General features: G+C 55.2%; 1 protein-coding gene and 1 long non-coding RNA gene across 4 annotated transcripts in view; one reads left to right on the top strand and one right to left on the bottom strand.

The window, feature by feature from the left end:
- Positions 1-1092: 1092 nt before the first annotated feature.
- FAM234A (family with sequence similarity 234 member A) overlaps positions 1093-16259 on the bottom strand; it is a 16584-nt gene continuing 1417 nt past the window's right edge. For all 3 annotated transcript variants that reach the window (XM_040459579.1, XM_040459580.1, XM_040459582.1), the window contains 11 exons: positions 10179-10479; positions 6852-6968; positions 6357-6548; positions 5238-5368; positions 4549-4681; positions 4150-4279; positions 3656-3796; positions 3251-3326; positions 2862-3023; positions 2280-2382; positions 1093-2188 (listed from right to left, as the gene is read on the bottom strand). In XM_040459579.1, coding sequence (XP_040315513.1) covers positions 1977-2188; positions 2280-2382; positions 2862-3023; positions 3251-3326; positions 3656-3796; positions 4150-4279; positions 4549-4681; positions 5238-5368; positions 6357-6548; positions 6852-6968; positions 10179-10446 — 1665 coding nt within the window. In that variant the 5' untranslated portion in view covers positions 10447-10479 and the 3' untranslated portion in view covers positions 1093-1976. The remainder of the gene's footprint in view (positions 2189-2279; positions 2383-2861; positions 3024-3250; positions 3327-3655; positions 3797-4149; positions 4280-4548; positions 4682-5237; positions 5369-6356; positions 6549-6851; positions 6969-10178; positions 10480-16259) is intronic.
- Positions 3738-11708, top strand: LOC121019796 (uncharacterized). The gene is made up of 3 exons (XR_005785781.1): positions 3738-3839; positions 5617-5835; positions 11366-11708. It is a non-coding gene; the product is annotated as an uncharacterized LOC121019796 (long non-coding RNA).

The raw sequence follows: 16259 nt of genomic DNA on the forward strand, positions 1-16259 counted from the left end.
CCGGTGAGGCGTGTGCGTGGGGCGTGTCCGCGAGGCGTGGGGCGTGTCCGCGAGGCGTGTGGCGCATGAGGTGTCTGCGAGACGGGCAGTGGCGGGGGACGGGGGAGGGGGGGAACGTCCAGGCGTCAAAGACGTCGGCACGCAGGGTCCCACGTGGGGAGCAGAGGACTCAGGCGCAGACTCGGGGGTCTTCAGAGGAGACGGTGGGGAACGGCGTCCGTGCTCTGGCAGGACAAGGATGGCCGAGTGCTCCAGTGGGGAGGGCGGGCCCTTGGTGCCGGTCAGCAACTCCTGGCCAGGCCCGAGTCCCAGGGAGCCTGGCTGGGTCAGGGCCCCAGAGCGATCGGAGGCACAAGTCCGTGGAGCGAGATGCCCCCCAGTGCAGGCCTCTCCTGGAGCCCGCGCCTAACCCCTGCCCCCGGCCCCAGGACCTGCGGGGGTGGGGGGTGGGGGGTGGGCGGGGGTCCCTCCCGCTCAGGCTCCTCCGGCACTGCTGCGGGCGGCCCCCAGCCCTGCACCACTCTCGGGGATTCTTGTCCGTGGACTTGCCACCACAACCCTGCGGGGCCTGAGGCTGTGCGGACCGGGCGGCTTCTCTCCGCAACGAGGGGCCTGCTCCGTGGCAGAGGGTGCCCCCCCGGCGTTGTCCCTCCCAGGCTCCTGTCTGTGCAGCTGGGAAACGGGGCTTTCCATACCTACGTGCACACGGGAGGTTCCCGCAGGATTCTCGGATAAGCGCCCTCACCTCGGTTCCAGAGCGGTGTCTCCCTGAAGCCCCCCCCTGCCCAGGCTCCTGCTGCCTGCACAGCTGCCCTTGGAGTACACAGGGGTGCTCAGGGGACCCTGCCTGTCCCGCTGGGGGCATATCCACGTCCACAGGCTGGGTTCCTGACTTGAACTGGAGAGACCAGGGAGGGGTCTTCAAACCTGAGCTGCACTTAGAGGCCAAGAAGCAAAGCTCCTCGTGTCCCCACTGCTCATCTGGACGGGAACCGGGTAGAGGGTCCCCCACCTCTTCCGTGATCCAGCAGCCTGACCAGCACCAAATCCCCTTCACCCCTTTGGAGCAGACACACATGAGGCACATGCTCTCAGTGCAAATCATTTATTCCGGCTTCTTCCGGTGGTACTCAGGGTCATCAGGGCACACTGAGCCCCACACAGCACCGCGGTAGGCCTGGGGCACAGCAAGGCACAGAGGTGAGTCCTGCATCAGGTGACACTGCCGGCCAAGGACTTCTGAGCACCAGGAGGAGGCCAGGCACTGGCCAGGGGTGTAGGGACCCCCGAGGGACAAGCAGCTCCAGTGTGTGTTGAGGGGGTACAGACTGACCCCAGTGTGGGCCTTACGGCCGGTTCCTCGCGACATTCACAGCACAGGGGTGAAAATGCCCCTCAGCGCGTCCATGAGCAGCAGGCCAGCCTCACGGCTCCAAGGCATCCCATTCCTCACGGGCCTGTCAAAGGGGCCCCCAGGGCAAGTGTCCACCAACCACACCAGAGTCTAGCCCCCCCCTTTGCTCTGAGAAAGGCCAGAAGCTGGAATGGCCTCAGGGCCTGGCTGTTGCCCTGAGGCCACCGCAGGCCCCAGGGAGATGTGCAGACAGGGTGGGTGCAGATGGGACGAGGGAGGGGACTTCTGCAGGCTGGGGCTCTTCCCAAAGCCCCGGCCCCTCCAGCCAGGTGTGGACAAGTGAGAGTGGTGCTGTAGGGCCCAGCTGTGCCCAAGGCAGCCCAGAGAGGCCACGGTGAAGGCAGCCGGCCATGAGCAGGACCCCAGTGGGGCAGAGCGAGGACCTGCGGGGACGTGGTGTGCGGCGCATGAGGGAGAGGCCCGGCCATCCCCTCACCCACGCACGTCCCTGGGCACGACGGAGACGAGAGGGGTCAGCGTGCAAACCGAGCGAAAGACCGATGTCCCACGGTGTTTAATCTCAGCAGCTGGAGCCCCTCGCACCTCGCTGGCCACCAGGCGTCTAGGCCTCGCTGCGGTACCGCAGGCGGGAGAACCGGTCCCGGACCGCCTGGTCACTGTCAGGCCCGCCCTCGGCCAGGCGAACCACCCTACTGCTCGGGACGAGGTCCCGCACCTTGTGCTTGGCTACAGAGACCACGCCAGGAGCGTCTTGGCGAGTGGGGCCCGTCAGGAGGACGTAGGCAGCGTGGCGGCTTGGCTCAAACAGGACCGCTACAGGAGACACAGCCGTCGTGGCAATCAGGACCAGCCAGAGGAGACCCGGCAGGAGGCAGGCCCTCGGCCCACACGAGGCCGCGCTCACCTTGGAAGGCAACGATGTTGGCGGAGATGTTGGCCAGCTCCAGCAGGACGCCGGGCACGGTGGGGTGGAACATGTACAGGCTGTGCTGGGTGTCTCCGGGCTCCTAGAGCAAGAAACGGCAATGGAGCGTGAAGCCGATGAGGCCCGCCGTGGCTGTCACCAGCGCCAGATCGGAGAAACTAAGCGTCCTTGGCTCACTGCCGGGCCATGTTGTGCCTGCCGTCACAGGACACCGCGACAGAGTGACCCTGCCCAGAGCTGTGTCCACAGGGTCCTCCACTCTGCACCCACCTTCCGTTCCTTTTCTTCTGACCTGACCCTGATCCTTCTCAGGAATGCTCTGGTTGGAAATCTGCGCCTGCCCTCCTTGACGTACCCCCACTTCTTCCCCAATCCCCATCACCTGCTTGAGGCTGACGTCGGCCCTGGCCTCCTCTGTGGCCCACCCACCGTCCCATGGCTTCTATTTATGTGTGCACATGCAGCCACCCATTTAGCTCCCGGGTGCCTCAAGGCAGCACCCAAGCCTGGCCTCTGGTCTCTGGCCCTGGCATGGGCGTGTCCCCTCTGCGCCTGCCCCACCTGTGCTGTCTGGTTGGTGCCCATCAGCTCGTGGAGACCCCAGAAGAAGAAGGCTGAGCGGTGGTCTGCGGTTGGCAGGCTGGCGGACTGCGGGTCCCCGGGGAGGCCCGGGAGGGCCTGGTTCCACAGGACGGCCCCTGTGCTGAGGTCCAGGAGCAGGATCTAGGGTGGGAGGGGGACAGTGTAGAGGGTTGCAGGTGGGGCTTGCACAGGCCCACGGGCCCCAGCTAGGCCAGCCCCGGAGGAGCTACTCCCCGAGGGCCACCAAGGTATCTCGCTGAGGCCTCTCCTGTTCCGGCTCAGTCTTCCAGAGCGGCCCCGTGGGCTGTGCGGACTAACGTCCCTCAACTATGAACAAAGGTGGGGCCTCGAAAGCAGGTGCAGCCAACCTGTCTGTCAATGCCGGTTCCATTTTCAATGACCACAGCCAAGGTGTCAGGTTTGTAGTAGCCAAGGATGGGTCTTCTGCAAGAAGACAGGGCAGGAGAGCTCGCACAGGACCTCTGTGAGGAAATACCTGGGAACTGGTATACCCCCCGGTCTTCCCCTTGGCCACACCTGCCCACACCAGGGCCAGCACGGAGGCTGAGGCCAGGGCTGAAAGGACTGCACCGGCTCCTCCAGTGCAAGAGGGGTGACACAGTGTCACCAGGTGATGGGCAAGAGGCTTTGGGCAGAAGCACACAGGCATCCCCCCACCAACAGCAGGCCTCGTCCCAGGGCTGCAGCCAAGGGACAGGCTGAGCGCGCCTGGCCTGCAATCGCTGCGCGGTTCCTGGAGAAAGACGCTGTACCTCAGGACCCGGGCTGTGCTGAAGATCCACCTGGGTGCCAGCTCCTGCCCGTCCAACAGCACACAGGCTTCTGAACTCACGAGGAGGAGGTCCTCACCCACTTTCCCTGGAACGGTCATCAGGTAGCGGATGGCTCCAGGGCTAAGGGAGGAGAGAGCCAGAGGCATGCGGCTGGGACACAGAGGTAGGCAGGACCCACCCCCACGGGCTGCTTGCTGGGCTGAGTCTCTCCAGCTCCCGGCTCAGCCCACGCTCCCTGCTTCTCTGGTTTAAGAGGAGTCAGGACCCTGGCTGTGTACAGAGATGAGGGTGAGCCCACTGTCGGGGACCTACCTTCCCGTTGGCCTTTTCTGAGATGCTGTAGGCCCGCTTCCTGAGTCTGAGCCCAGGGCAGCCCTGGAGCCCAGCACCAGGCAGGGCCTCGCCCCTTGGCCTGCTCGACGGCTCCAAGCACTGGGACGGGACCACCTGTGCCATCCGCCACCCAGACCAACCTGCGCCAAAGCAGCCCGTGGGTGGTGGCGTTGAGCATGCCCTCCCAGAGCGGGTCTCTCTTCAGTGGGCTCCCTCTCCCGGTCACCGTCTCATGGAGACCCTTCACAGAGCGACCACAGAGGGAGCTTGCTGTTGGAAACACAGAAGTGCCTCGAGTTGCTGCTGGCAGGAAGGAGTCCCCTCACGAGCCCTGCTGCCGGGACACAGGTGTCCTCCTTGAGCCTTGGGTGCGGAGACCCTCTGGTTTCTGAGCCTGTCAGTGACCAACTCGTGTCTCTCCTGTAAGGGTAGGAGTTGATATGCCTCCCCACGGTCCCAACCCCACCCCCAATCTGCTTTCTCAGAGGGGCGTGGCTTCCGTGAGAGGGACAGTCCTGGAAACGGCAGGCACGACATACCGCAAGGGAAAAGGATGTAGTGAGCACCCATCCTGGTGACATGGAGGAGGGAGCCACTGGTCCCACCCACACCAAGGCTGCCTCGGTGGCCAATCTGGTGACCAGTGCTGCCTGAATAGATGTAGCCGCTAACCTGTAACACAGAGGAGAGGGGGGTAAAACCTTCCTGGGAGACGCTGGCAGCCCCATGCCAGCCTACAGGGCCCCACCCCCGAGGCTGCACTGGCCCAAATGGCTCTGCCATTCTTGGGAAGGCCCAGAAGCTGCCCAACAGGGACAGAGCCGCCCCAGCTGGCCAGTCGGCAGGTACCAAGAGCACAGGGCCCTGAGTGAGGCCCCTGACCAATGGTCAGACCCAAGTTCTGCCAAGAAGTGAAAGCGGACCGGGGCGCCTGGGTGGCTCAGTCGGTTAAGCGTCCGACTTCAGCTCAGGTCACGATCTCGCGGTCCGTGAGTTCGAGCCCCGCGTCGGGCTCTGGGCTGATGGCCCAGAGCCTGGAGCCTGCTTCCGATTCTGTGTCTCCCTCTCTCTCTCTGCCCCTCCCCTGTTCATGCTCTGTCTCTCTCTCTGTCTCAAAAATAAATAAACGTTAAAAAAAAAAAAAAAAAAAGTGAAAGTGGACCAAGGGCAGAGAAGAGGCCTGATGGTGAGTGGGCCGCGGTGAGCCAGCTGGTGGGGGGAGCGGTACCTCCTTCTCCTCCTGGGTGAGAACCAGCAGGTCTGGAGCCCCGTCAGCATCGACGTCGGGCAGTCGGAGTAAAGAGCTCAGGCTGGAAGCGTTCCCTCCAAAGCTACTGGGGTGGCTCCACAGGGTCTCCCCTAAAACCAAACATGTCGCTTGAGCGCTGGCCTCGAAATCCCCTTCTGCCTCGTCCTGGCAGTCGCACAGCACCCACACGGAGAAATAGAAACGCCCGCCGGTGGGAAGCCAAAGGCAAGTGCAGCGTGCACACCACTGGCTGTCCAAGATGCGGTCACGCACCAGGGTGTCAGATGCATTGTTTCTGGAACCAAAGAGCTCCGTCTTCCTTTGTTTTTCATCCATGTCTTCTCACGTTTGGTTCTAGAACATCTGAAGGCCAATCCTGACCCTCCCGCCTGGATGGACAGGGCTTGACCTCGACACTTCCCAAGCGCCTCAGGACCCCTGACTACCGCTGGGATCACAGGTGGACCCCTGGCCTCCATGAAGGCGCCTGCGCACAGGAGGCAGAGAAGGAAGGTGCGTGCTTATGGCTGGACCCACAGAAGCCCAGCTCTGACAGGACGGCTTCTTTCTTACCCAGGTACAATCTTGTCCACGCTCTTTCTTAAGACGAATTCCTCTGTTCTTAAAGTTTTCCAGGCTGCTCTTTGTTTTCCTCTATACCCTCAAAACCACAACTGGTAAGGGAAATGCTAATGCTCAGCACATCTAGCGTCAAGGCGCAGAATTCCAGAAGACCCCGGTGAGGGATGGGGCTAACCACAGCCTGTTACATTAAGGCCCGGGTACAGACACCGTGCATCCAGAGCCCTGGGAGGCCAGGACCTCCCCTGTGGGCTCAACCCAGGCGCTGGCCTGGGTGCTGCGAAGGGCAGCCCCTCTGAGCTCCCCGTCTCCGCTGGCCTGGCAAGACTGAACCAGGAGGTGCCAAGACAGGGTGAAACGTGACGGCTACATCAGGGTAGCAGGGCCTGACTGCCAGGAGGCGGTGTCCCCACGGAGGCTCCCTCCCACTCTGGAAACCGTCTTACTGGCCCCGAGAACACGGCTGAACCTCCTGAGGGCTGCCTGGTGTGGGACCTCCCGTGCGGAGCCGCCTACCTGTGAACACGTCCACAGCGACGAAGGAACTGGGTCTGCCCACGAGGATGCAGGCAGACGATGTCCTGCCGCCCTGTGGCTGTGGGACAGCACACTGCACAAGGGCGCCGTCCTGGGCTGCGGGCCTCTCCCAGAGCACGCTGCCATTGGCCCCTGACACAGCGGCCACAAAGGTGCAGGGGGAAGAAAAGCCTGGAGGGGAGAGACCCAACTCTGTGGGGCGCGACAGGCCCTCTTCCCCACACCCCACTCCCGGGCCCAGGCCGCTACCACTGGGCTCACGGGGACCCTAGTGCTGGCCCCATGGGGTCAGGAGCCGCACGGAGGCCAGGGTGCTGGGACCAGGGCTGCCCCCTTGTCTCCTCCTAGTCCTGCTGGGAAGGGCAACGTGCCGGGTTACAGAAACGCCACCATCTGTTTTCCTCAAAGGTGGCAAAGGGGGGAGGATCCCTCCACCCACGGCAAGTTCCTCCTTTTTCAGATAAAAACAGTTACCTTCGTCAGCGCAGGACAGGTTGGAATTGTTGCTGCTGTTGCTATTTTTATACAGAAAGAGAACGTCTTGGATCCTGTCCCTGTTTATGTCTTCTGTAGCCAGAAAGTCATAGGTGACTGAGAAAGAAAACCACAGAGTATAGTCCTCAGGCCGTGCCCGGTGTAAAAGCCAGGCCAAGTCTGACATGACTCACTTCTTTTTTTTTTTTTTTTTTTTTTTAATTTTTCTTTTCTTTCCTGAGTCATCTCTACGCACAACACGGGCTGGGGCTTGAACTCACAACCCTAAGATCAAGAGTCGCACACTCTTCCAACTGAGCCAGCTGCACGCCCCTGGCTCAACCTACTTCTGTGCTCCTTGAGGCTTGGCGCCAGTTAGCACCTGCCAGCATGAGGCCACCATAAGAGCAGCGGCTTCTTCCGAGCACACGTGTCCTTCACGAACACGACAGATGAAATGTCAGGCATCAGCAGGACGCTGGGGTGCACACATGCGTCCTCTGAACACCTTTTATTCAGGAAGGAATCCCTCCCGACATCAGTCTGGGGTCCAGGAGTCCGCACCCCACCACTCGTAAGGGTCTACGTCTTCCCTTCGTTCAAGGACTCAAATCAAACACCAAAAGAATGAAGCTGGGCCCTTATCCTACACCGTATACAAGAATGAACTCCAAATGGATCAAAGACCTAAATTTAAGAGCTTCCTAGAAGAAAACATAGAGAAAAGTCTTCCTGACACTGGATTTGGTAATGATTTCTTGGATGTGACACCAAAGGCACAGGCAACAAAAGAAAAATTAGGCAAATTGGAGTTCATCAAAATTTAGAACTTCTGTGCATCAAAGGACACTGGCAAGAGTGTGAAAAGGCAACCCACAGAGTGGGAGAGAATATTTGCAAATCAGATATCTGATGAGGGACCGATACCCGGGAGAGAGAACTCCTGTGACTCCACAACCCAGTGTAAAAACAGGCAAAGGACTCAAAGAGACATGTCTCCTAAGAAGAGAGAGAAATAGCCATGGCACCCGAAAGATGCTCAACATCAACAGCAATTAGGGAAATTAAATCAAAACCATAAGGAGACACTACCTCATACTTTTACCCAAAATAACCGACAACAGGGACTCGATTCCCACACAGCCAAGTTCACTGCATTACTCACAGCAGCCACCAGGTGGAAACATGCCAAGTGTCCACCAAGAGAAGAAGGGATAAACGAGATGCAGTCCACACACAGTATATAGGATTCTCCCATAAAATGGAAGGAGATTCTGACACCTGTTACGACACGGACAAGCTCGAAGGGCATTAGACTCCGTGAAAGCAGCCAGATACAAAAGGAAAAATACTGTATGTACAGAGTTTCTGTTGAGATGATAGAACTTCTGGAAAGGGGCACCTGGGTGGCTCAGTTGGTTAAGTGTCTGACTTAGGCTCAGGTCATAATCTCAAGGTTTGTGATCATGCCAGCAATGTGGAACCTGCTTGGGATTCTCTCTTTCCCTTTCCCTCTTCCCCTCCCCTGCTCGCATGCTCGCTCTCTCTCTCGCTCTCTCTCTCTCAAGATAAATAAATAAATAAACTTTAGGGGGAAAAGTGGACTAGAGACCTAAGTTGAAAGGCTAAAACTATAAAGTTTCTAGAAGAAAATACAGGGGAAAAAAAACCTTCACGGCTTTAAATTAGGCAGAGTTCTTGGCACCAAAAGCATGATCCATAATAAAAAACATACACCTGACTACATCAAAATTTACATCTTTTGTGCTTTTTTGGAAGACACCTTCACAAAAGTGCAAAGACAAGCCACAGAGTGGTTGCAAATATTTGCAGATCATGTATCTCATAAAAGACTTGCATCTACAATATATAAAGAACTTGTATAACTCAAAAATTAAAAAATCCTATCTTTTAAATGAGCAAAAGATTTGAATAGACGTATACCAGAGAAGATTCAAGAATGGGAGACACCCTGTGAAGAGATGCTCAGCATCGTTGGTCACGAGAGAAATTCAAATTAAAACCACGACGGGACACCACTTTATACCGTCTGCTGGAACCAGAAAGGCAGATAACAACGAGTATTATCAAGGACGTGGAGAATCTAGAATCCTCTCCAGCCCGATATAATTATACAGCTCGACATTTACCAGGAAAGCTAAGCATGAACTTACCATCAGCGTCAACAGTTTCACCTCTAGCAACCTACCCAAGAGACATGAGAACACGTGTCCGTGCAAAGACTGTCCGTAAATGTTCACAGCAGCGTTAGCAAAGCCAAACGACGAACAACCCAATACCCACCAATGGGTGAACAGATGAACGATGCGGCCCACCCCCATGGAGGAGCCCTGCTCAGCACCAGAAAGAACAGGGGGACATGCCGTGAATAGGGGGACAGACTTGTCTCCGTGCGGGAGGCCAGGCTCCCAGATACAGGTCTAGTGGCTTTGTTCACGTGAAGTATCCAGAAAAGGCAAGTGTGTGGACACAGACAGCGAACAGTGGCTGCCTACGTTGGGGGAAGGGGAGTGGGGAGGACAAGAAATCTTGTCGGGATGACGGAAATCTGCTACAACTGGAATGTGCTGATAGGTGCACAGGTGCTCTGTGAATTGGCTAAAAATCACTGAGTCCTATACTTAAAACAAGTGAATCTTTTGACATATAAATTATACCTCAACAAAAGCTGCAAAAATAAACACAGAGACATACATTATTCCTCCTCCTCAAAATGAAGCATGAAACCTGAATAAAACGGGCTGTGGGGGTTAGATGAGAAACCCCCTCTTCCGCCCCCGGCCGCGGTCACGGAGCCTCGGCGGTGCCCACTCGTGTGCACACTGCAGGCGCCCCCACTGTGAGATGAGGCAGAGTGTCGAGTGGGGCTGACTCGATGGCTTTTCATAAAGGCCACGATTCCACACTGTGGATTTCACGAGAGACACCGAGTGTGCTGGATCCGGCTCAGCCGCCCGCAAGTTAGCCGGAGCGCTTCAGGAGACCCGACTCCCAGATCTGCGGATTTCAGTTCACCACGGCCTCCCCTCTATCTGTGCTGCCCGGTGCTGTTTTATTAATTTTTTAAAAATTCCAAAATGTAACCAAAGGGGCGGCTTTCCTTGATTGAACCAACCCATCCTTCCTAAAAGGAGAGCAGGCCACCGCGCTGCCAGGGTCGTGCCCCACGTTTGCCGAGAGGCTGCTCTACAGGCCTTACGGTCCCAAGAAAAACCTGGACGCGGGACTGGCAGCCGCTTCGGGCTGATTCTTGCTTGCAGGCCACCCTGGACTTCAACGCTCCCCTCCGCCCACTCCCAGGCACACCTGCTGCGTTGTAGTAGACCCTCCATGTCCCCTGGGACGCGGGCCGGTCCGGACAGGGGATGATGAACGAGACCACGAACACCACAAAAAGGCAGACAAACAGTGAAAGAAAAAACGCCACTGTCCGGCAGCCGGAGAGGCCGGGCTGCCGAGGCAAGCCTTTCGGGTTGTCCTCCTTTGTCGTTTGGCTTCCCAGATTCTCCTGCAACCTCTTGTCTTCGTTCTTCAAGGGATGGATTTCAGCTTCTAAGTCCTTGCTGCCCATCATCGCGTGCACATCCCAGAGTGCCACTCCTGGTCGCTGCGTCAACAAAACAGGGACAGTCAAAAGGTTGCCGCACCGGACAGCCGTCCGGGGCTCCGCTGCGTTTGGCCTCTCAGCCCGGCTGCAGCCGGGACTGCGGGCCACCGGCCCAAGAAACAAAAGCTCCACGAATGTTTAGGGTGTCACAAATGCCACCCAAGAAAATCTTTAATTGGCAGACCGGTTGTGTGGAGCCAGCGGGCAGGGAAAACTTTCACCCCTCACACTCCAGTGTCTCCTGTCTGCTGACGCCGCGGCAAGCCCAGGGAGGGCAGGGCGGGGCTGGGGCCGAGGCTGACAATAATAAACCCATGTGTCACACATTAACAAGCCTGGCCAGCGCAGGTCTGGGCACGCCCGACCTGCCTCCCACCAGCCTGAGGTATCGATGGAAATGGTGGCCTATGTGGGAAGGTTGGGGTAGCTTTAATTTAAAAAAAAAAAGAGAGAGAGAGAGAGAGGGGTGCCTGGGTGGCTCAGTCCGTTGAGCATCTAACTCTTGATACCAGCTCAGGTCGTGATCTCGCAGTCATGAGATCCACGCTGAGCGCAGAGCCTGCTTGGGATTCTCTTTCTCCCCCTCTCTCTCGCTGCCCCTCCCACTCCCGCATTCTCTCCCTGAAAATAAATAAGCAAACATTAAAAAAGAAAGGAAAAGGAAGATGACAGGTGTCAGTGAGGATGTGGAGAACGTGGGACCCGGTGCAGCTACTGTGGAGAACAGTGTGACAGCTCCTCAGACGTCTACACAGAATTACCCTATGATGCAGCAATGCCACTTGTAGGTATACACCCGACAGAACCGAAACCAGACTCACATAAAAACTTGTAAACAAGTGTTCATGGCTTCGTTATTTGTAACAACCCTAATGTCCCTCAACAGATGGATGCAGCAAACGCGCAAATCCACACAATGGAATAGTCTTCGGCGGTAAAAAGCAATCAGCACCGACGCCTGTGGCAACATGGATGAACCTTGGAAACATCGAGGCTCCGTGAGGTGCCCAGACTCCACACTCGGCACGTGGTATGACTCCGTTTACGTGAAATTGTTCGCAACAGGCAAACCCATAATGGCAGAAAGGAGATGGCTGGGTACCAGGGCTGGGGACAGGCAAACAGGGGAAGACTGCTAGTGGGTGCAGGGTTTCCCACTGGGGTGATAAAAACGGTGGCCATGACTGCAAAACACTGTGAATGTATTCCATGTCACTAATGGTAAGTTCTAGGTGTTAAACGTTAAGTGGGTTTTACCACAATTTAAAAAGGAAACCAAACGAATCTGTGTGCATTCTCCCTAGTGCAGAGACTTGACTGTTAAGGTCTTGGAAGTCAGAAAAGGTGTGCCTGTCCAAGGTAATGAGTTGGACACAAGAGAATCAAACAATGACTCATGACCAAAGACCTCATTAAACGCAAGCGGCTGGCATGGGGTGGGGGAGTGGGGCAGGAGCGTCTGGAGGAGTAGCTAGGGAAAGAGCGGAAGCGGAACCTGGGATCAGGCCTGACCTTCGGGAAAGATCTGGATGTTGTGTCTGCAAGGGAAGGATAGTGGACGCATGTACAGCACACATTCCTTTGGCAAAGGACAGAAAACCGAGTGAGAGATCAGAATGCTAAAATACTCCATTTTACAAGCTCTGTCTGTGACGTTCTCTTACTTCAGAGCTTCAACACACAGGGCAGGAAGCTCAGGGTCTCTGAGCTGTAGCTGCCCTTATCTGTCAGAAGCAGGGTGTCCAGCAGGGCACAGTGGGAAGGCACCCCAAGACTATGTAAGAGCGAGGCCTCCATTCAGAGTGACACAACTACTCACACCCAGCCTACAGCCCTGGTTTCCCAGACCCACCTTGTGGGAGGAGCCTCTGGACGGCCATGGGCCCGACTGCTGACCAGTCTGCCCAGGGAAACTGCTTTCCGGAGCCCAGGCGACTAAGGAGCGTGAAGCCGCTGGTGACATGCTCTGGCTGAGGGACGCAGGTCCTCCCTGGCCCTGGTTCTTGGCCGTGGTTCCACCTGAGAACCACTTTCACAATCCTGATGCCACACCCCGACCACACCCCGAGTAAATCAATCTGGGCAGTGGCTCCAGGCAGGAGCTGTGGTTAAATGCTATGCAGGAGATCCCAGAGAGCAGCCAAGTGGAGCAGTACTGGCCACGAAGTCTGCCTTTCTCTGGCTCTGGTCACTCCCCTTCGCCACTGGTGACAATGAGATGTTGTCTCCTGTCTTCTGGCCCCTGACGCAGAGGGAGACCCCACCTCCCACTGCCAGCCTGGAGGGAAAGCACAGCAAAGGGGGAAGGACTTCTCCCTTCAACCACGTTGCTGGACGGTGTTTTCTGGGCGTTCTTTTCCTTGGAATTCTTGGTAAGCTTCAGTAGAGCAAATCCAGATGCGGACCCCAGCCTAGGAGGCTGGACTGCTCCTTCCCTGATCAGTCTCTGAATCCCTAAGCTACACGGGTCCCTAAGACTAACAACAGAAGACAGTGGCAAACAGTGATTACAGATGTTGTTTGGGGTTTTACGTCAGCAGTAAATACACATGATACATCTCCGAAAGGTGCAGAAGTATAAAGCTCACTCCCTTCTGCGGCCCTCAGGCTTGAGGGGAAGCTTGCTACTGGTTTCTTATGGCTCCCTCCAGAAATATTCTGTGCACTGTCAGGCATAAAGTGTGTTTTTAAAATGTGACTGGAGCAGTTGGCCTGTTATCTCAGTTGGTTAGAAGAGCCGAGTGATCAATCCGAAAATTATGTGGAAACTAAGCCCAGAGTATTCCCTTGTCTCCCCTGCATGGTTTACGTTGCTAAATGAGACCAAATGGTGCATCTCATGGCAAGAACAGAGGGAATATCGTCATTTTCTCAATGACCTGGCTTTTGATTTGGGAGCCCAGCTGAAAGAACACACATTTCCCCCACACCACTGCCTGTTTCCGTGACAAGACTTAGAAGCAGAAAGGGAAAAAACCCTCCATATGGTCACCAGTAACAGGAGGTCGGGTGATGTGCCTCTTGTCGGCATCTACAACCTGGCCGTGCATCAGAGATGCGGGAACAGGAGCCCAGGGCTTCCAGAGGTGAGCTCCCCTCCCCAGAGGCTCAGCTGGGAGTAAACCATTACCGCTGTGGGCTAGGGAAGCAGCCGTAGGAGACATTTTTGTGGGAAGCATCATTTGAAATGACAGATGCTGGCATCTAAAACTGAACCAGCCACTAAGACATGTGCAAGGGCACAAACTGATCTGAAACTGGGGTGCCTAGAGGGCTCCATAGGTTAAGCATCCAACTCCTGATTTCGGCTTGGGTCGTGATCTCACGTTTCATGAGCTCAAGCCCCACGTTGGGTCCTACACTGACAGCACAGAGCCTGCTTAGGATTCTCTCCCTCTGCCCCTCTCCAGCTCTGTCTATATAAAACAAACAAACAAACAGCAGCTTTCTCTGCTGTTGTTTTTAAAATGTAGCCATTTGACTGTTTTGACTTTTTATTTTTTTTAAAGTAATGTGTGTCTGACATGGGGCTCTAACTCACGACCCTGAGATCAAGAGTCACACACTCCACCAACTGAGCCAACCAGGTGCCCTTAAAAACCTTTTTTTTTTTTTAAGTTTATTTATTTATTTTGAGGGGTTGGGGAGGCGCAGAGAGAGAGAGGGAGAGAGAGAGAATTCTAAGCAGGCCCCACACTGTCAGTGCTGAGCCCAACACAGGGCTCGAACTCATGAAACCACGAGACGATGACGTGAGCTGACATCAAGAGTCGGATGCTTAACTGCCTGACCACGCAGGCGCCCCCTATTTTAACTTTTTAAACACGTGTATCTTTCAGCAAGTGCATTGATGGGTGTATTATTGGTGATACTGGCTCAATAACCTCTTGTGGTTGATTATAAGTCATTGGACTGAGATAAGCACTGTAACAGTACATGTTGCTAGTTATGAAATCATCATAAAGAGAGGGGGCTCATGGGTGGCTCAGTCAGAGTGTCTGATTCTTGACTTTGGCTCAGGTCATGATCCCAGGGTCGTGGGATTGAGCCCTGCACTGTGCTCCATGCTAAGCATGGAGCCTGCTTGGGATTCTCTCTTTCTCTCTCTCTCTCTCTCCTCTGCCCCTCTCTCTGCTCATGCTCTCTCTCTCTCTCAAAACAAAACAAAACAAATCATAATCATAAAGAGAACATTCTGTCATGCTCCAGAACCTGTATGTACTTTGGGCCGTAAGAACTGACAGTTTTGGGGCACCTGGGTGGCTCAGTCAGGTAAGCGTCCGACTTTGGCTCAGGTCATGATCTCATGGCTCATGAGTTTGAGCCCCATGTTGGGCTCTGTGCTGACAGCTTAGAGCCTGGAGCCTGGAGCCTGCTTTGGGTTCTGTGTCTCCCTCTCTCTCTGCCCCTCCCCTGCTCATGCTTTGTCTCTCTGTCAAAAATAGATAAACATTAAAAAAATTAAAAAAACGGATAGTTTTATAACTTTGTAAACTGCTATTTATGTGTGAAACAAAGCAGGAAAACATATTGAAAAGGGGTTATGTTTACATAGGACTTACATAATGTGTGATTTTTCTTAAATGTAAACATTTTTAGTGCATATCTATGGACATTAAGTAAAATAATAACACAATTCCAGTGTTGTGCATGTTGTCAATAACAAAAACAAAACCAATATGATAGTTTAAAAAAAGAGAAAGATTATTAGCACCAAAATAAAAAAATTAATTTCTTTCTTCTTGATTTAAGTCACGAGGAAGGGCACAGTCCAGCGGAGCGGAGCGGCTGGACTTGGAGGTTCACGCCCTATCTGGGGCACCTTGGCCGTATTACCTAGCCTCTGTGTCTGCAAGCTTCTTCCTTGCTCAAGAGATCTTAGCAAATTTAGATAGAAAGGCACTTTGTTGAAAAGAGATTGGACTGTACCCAGATTGATGGGAAGACTGGAGAACCACGTTCAGGATATGAGTGGACATCCAGGGACACCAGGTGCCCAAGACCACAATGAGACCACGGCCACGGGAGCGGTCCAGCTGGGATAAGGCTCCCTGGCCCCCGGACACTGCATGGCCCCTCACCGTGGGCTCCTCCCAAGACAGGCTGGGCACCCCTCAAACCATCGGCTCTGCACGTCTCAGGCTGGGCTTTCCAGCATCGCACGTGCCCTTCCCCTCCCCCATGCCTTCGCCCGGGGCCCCAGAGAGGCCTGGAGATGGCAACAGGCACACACGGCACAAAGTCCTACAGAAAAAGAGAACAAACCCTATCTGGTATCCGGAAGGAAAAACTTCTTTCAAATGTGGAGAAATAACACAAAAATGTTACATGTGGGCTACCTAGTCCTAGGCTGAGCCACCTCATTGCCTGACGACATTATTACCCTGTGAGCAACACCAAGGCCTCACCTTGAGCAAACGGTTACAAGGGTTATGTTTATACTGGGATCAAAAATAAACAGTCCTGAAAAGTGAGATTTAAATTCTGCCGTGTGACGTCTTTGAAAATTCAAAAGGCTTCGTATGGAACGGGTGTCGGTAGGGCTGGGGCCAATGCAGAGGAAACACAAGCAGCTATGAACGGAGGGTTCAAGTGCAGGGTGACGGGACCACCTGGCTGGAATGTCCCGGACATTCCAACCCAATCCTTCATGACTCGAGGCTGAACCGGCTCCAGCTGCCATCTCTGTAAGAGCAAGCAGTCGCTGAATGTTCCTGTATCAACCACCGGCTCCCTTGGATTACTCTGAACAATTTCTTTCTTCTTCTTCTTTTTTTTTT

The sequence above is a fragment of the Herpailurus yagouaroundi genome, unplaced genomic scaffold (genome assembly GCF_014898765.1).
Source record: "Herpailurus yagouaroundi ecotype Mexico unplaced genomic scaffold, PumYag 222, whole genome shotgun sequence".
Classification (NCBI taxonomy): Eukaryota; Metazoa; Chordata; class Mammalia; order Carnivora; family Felidae; genus Herpailurus; species Herpailurus yagouaroundi.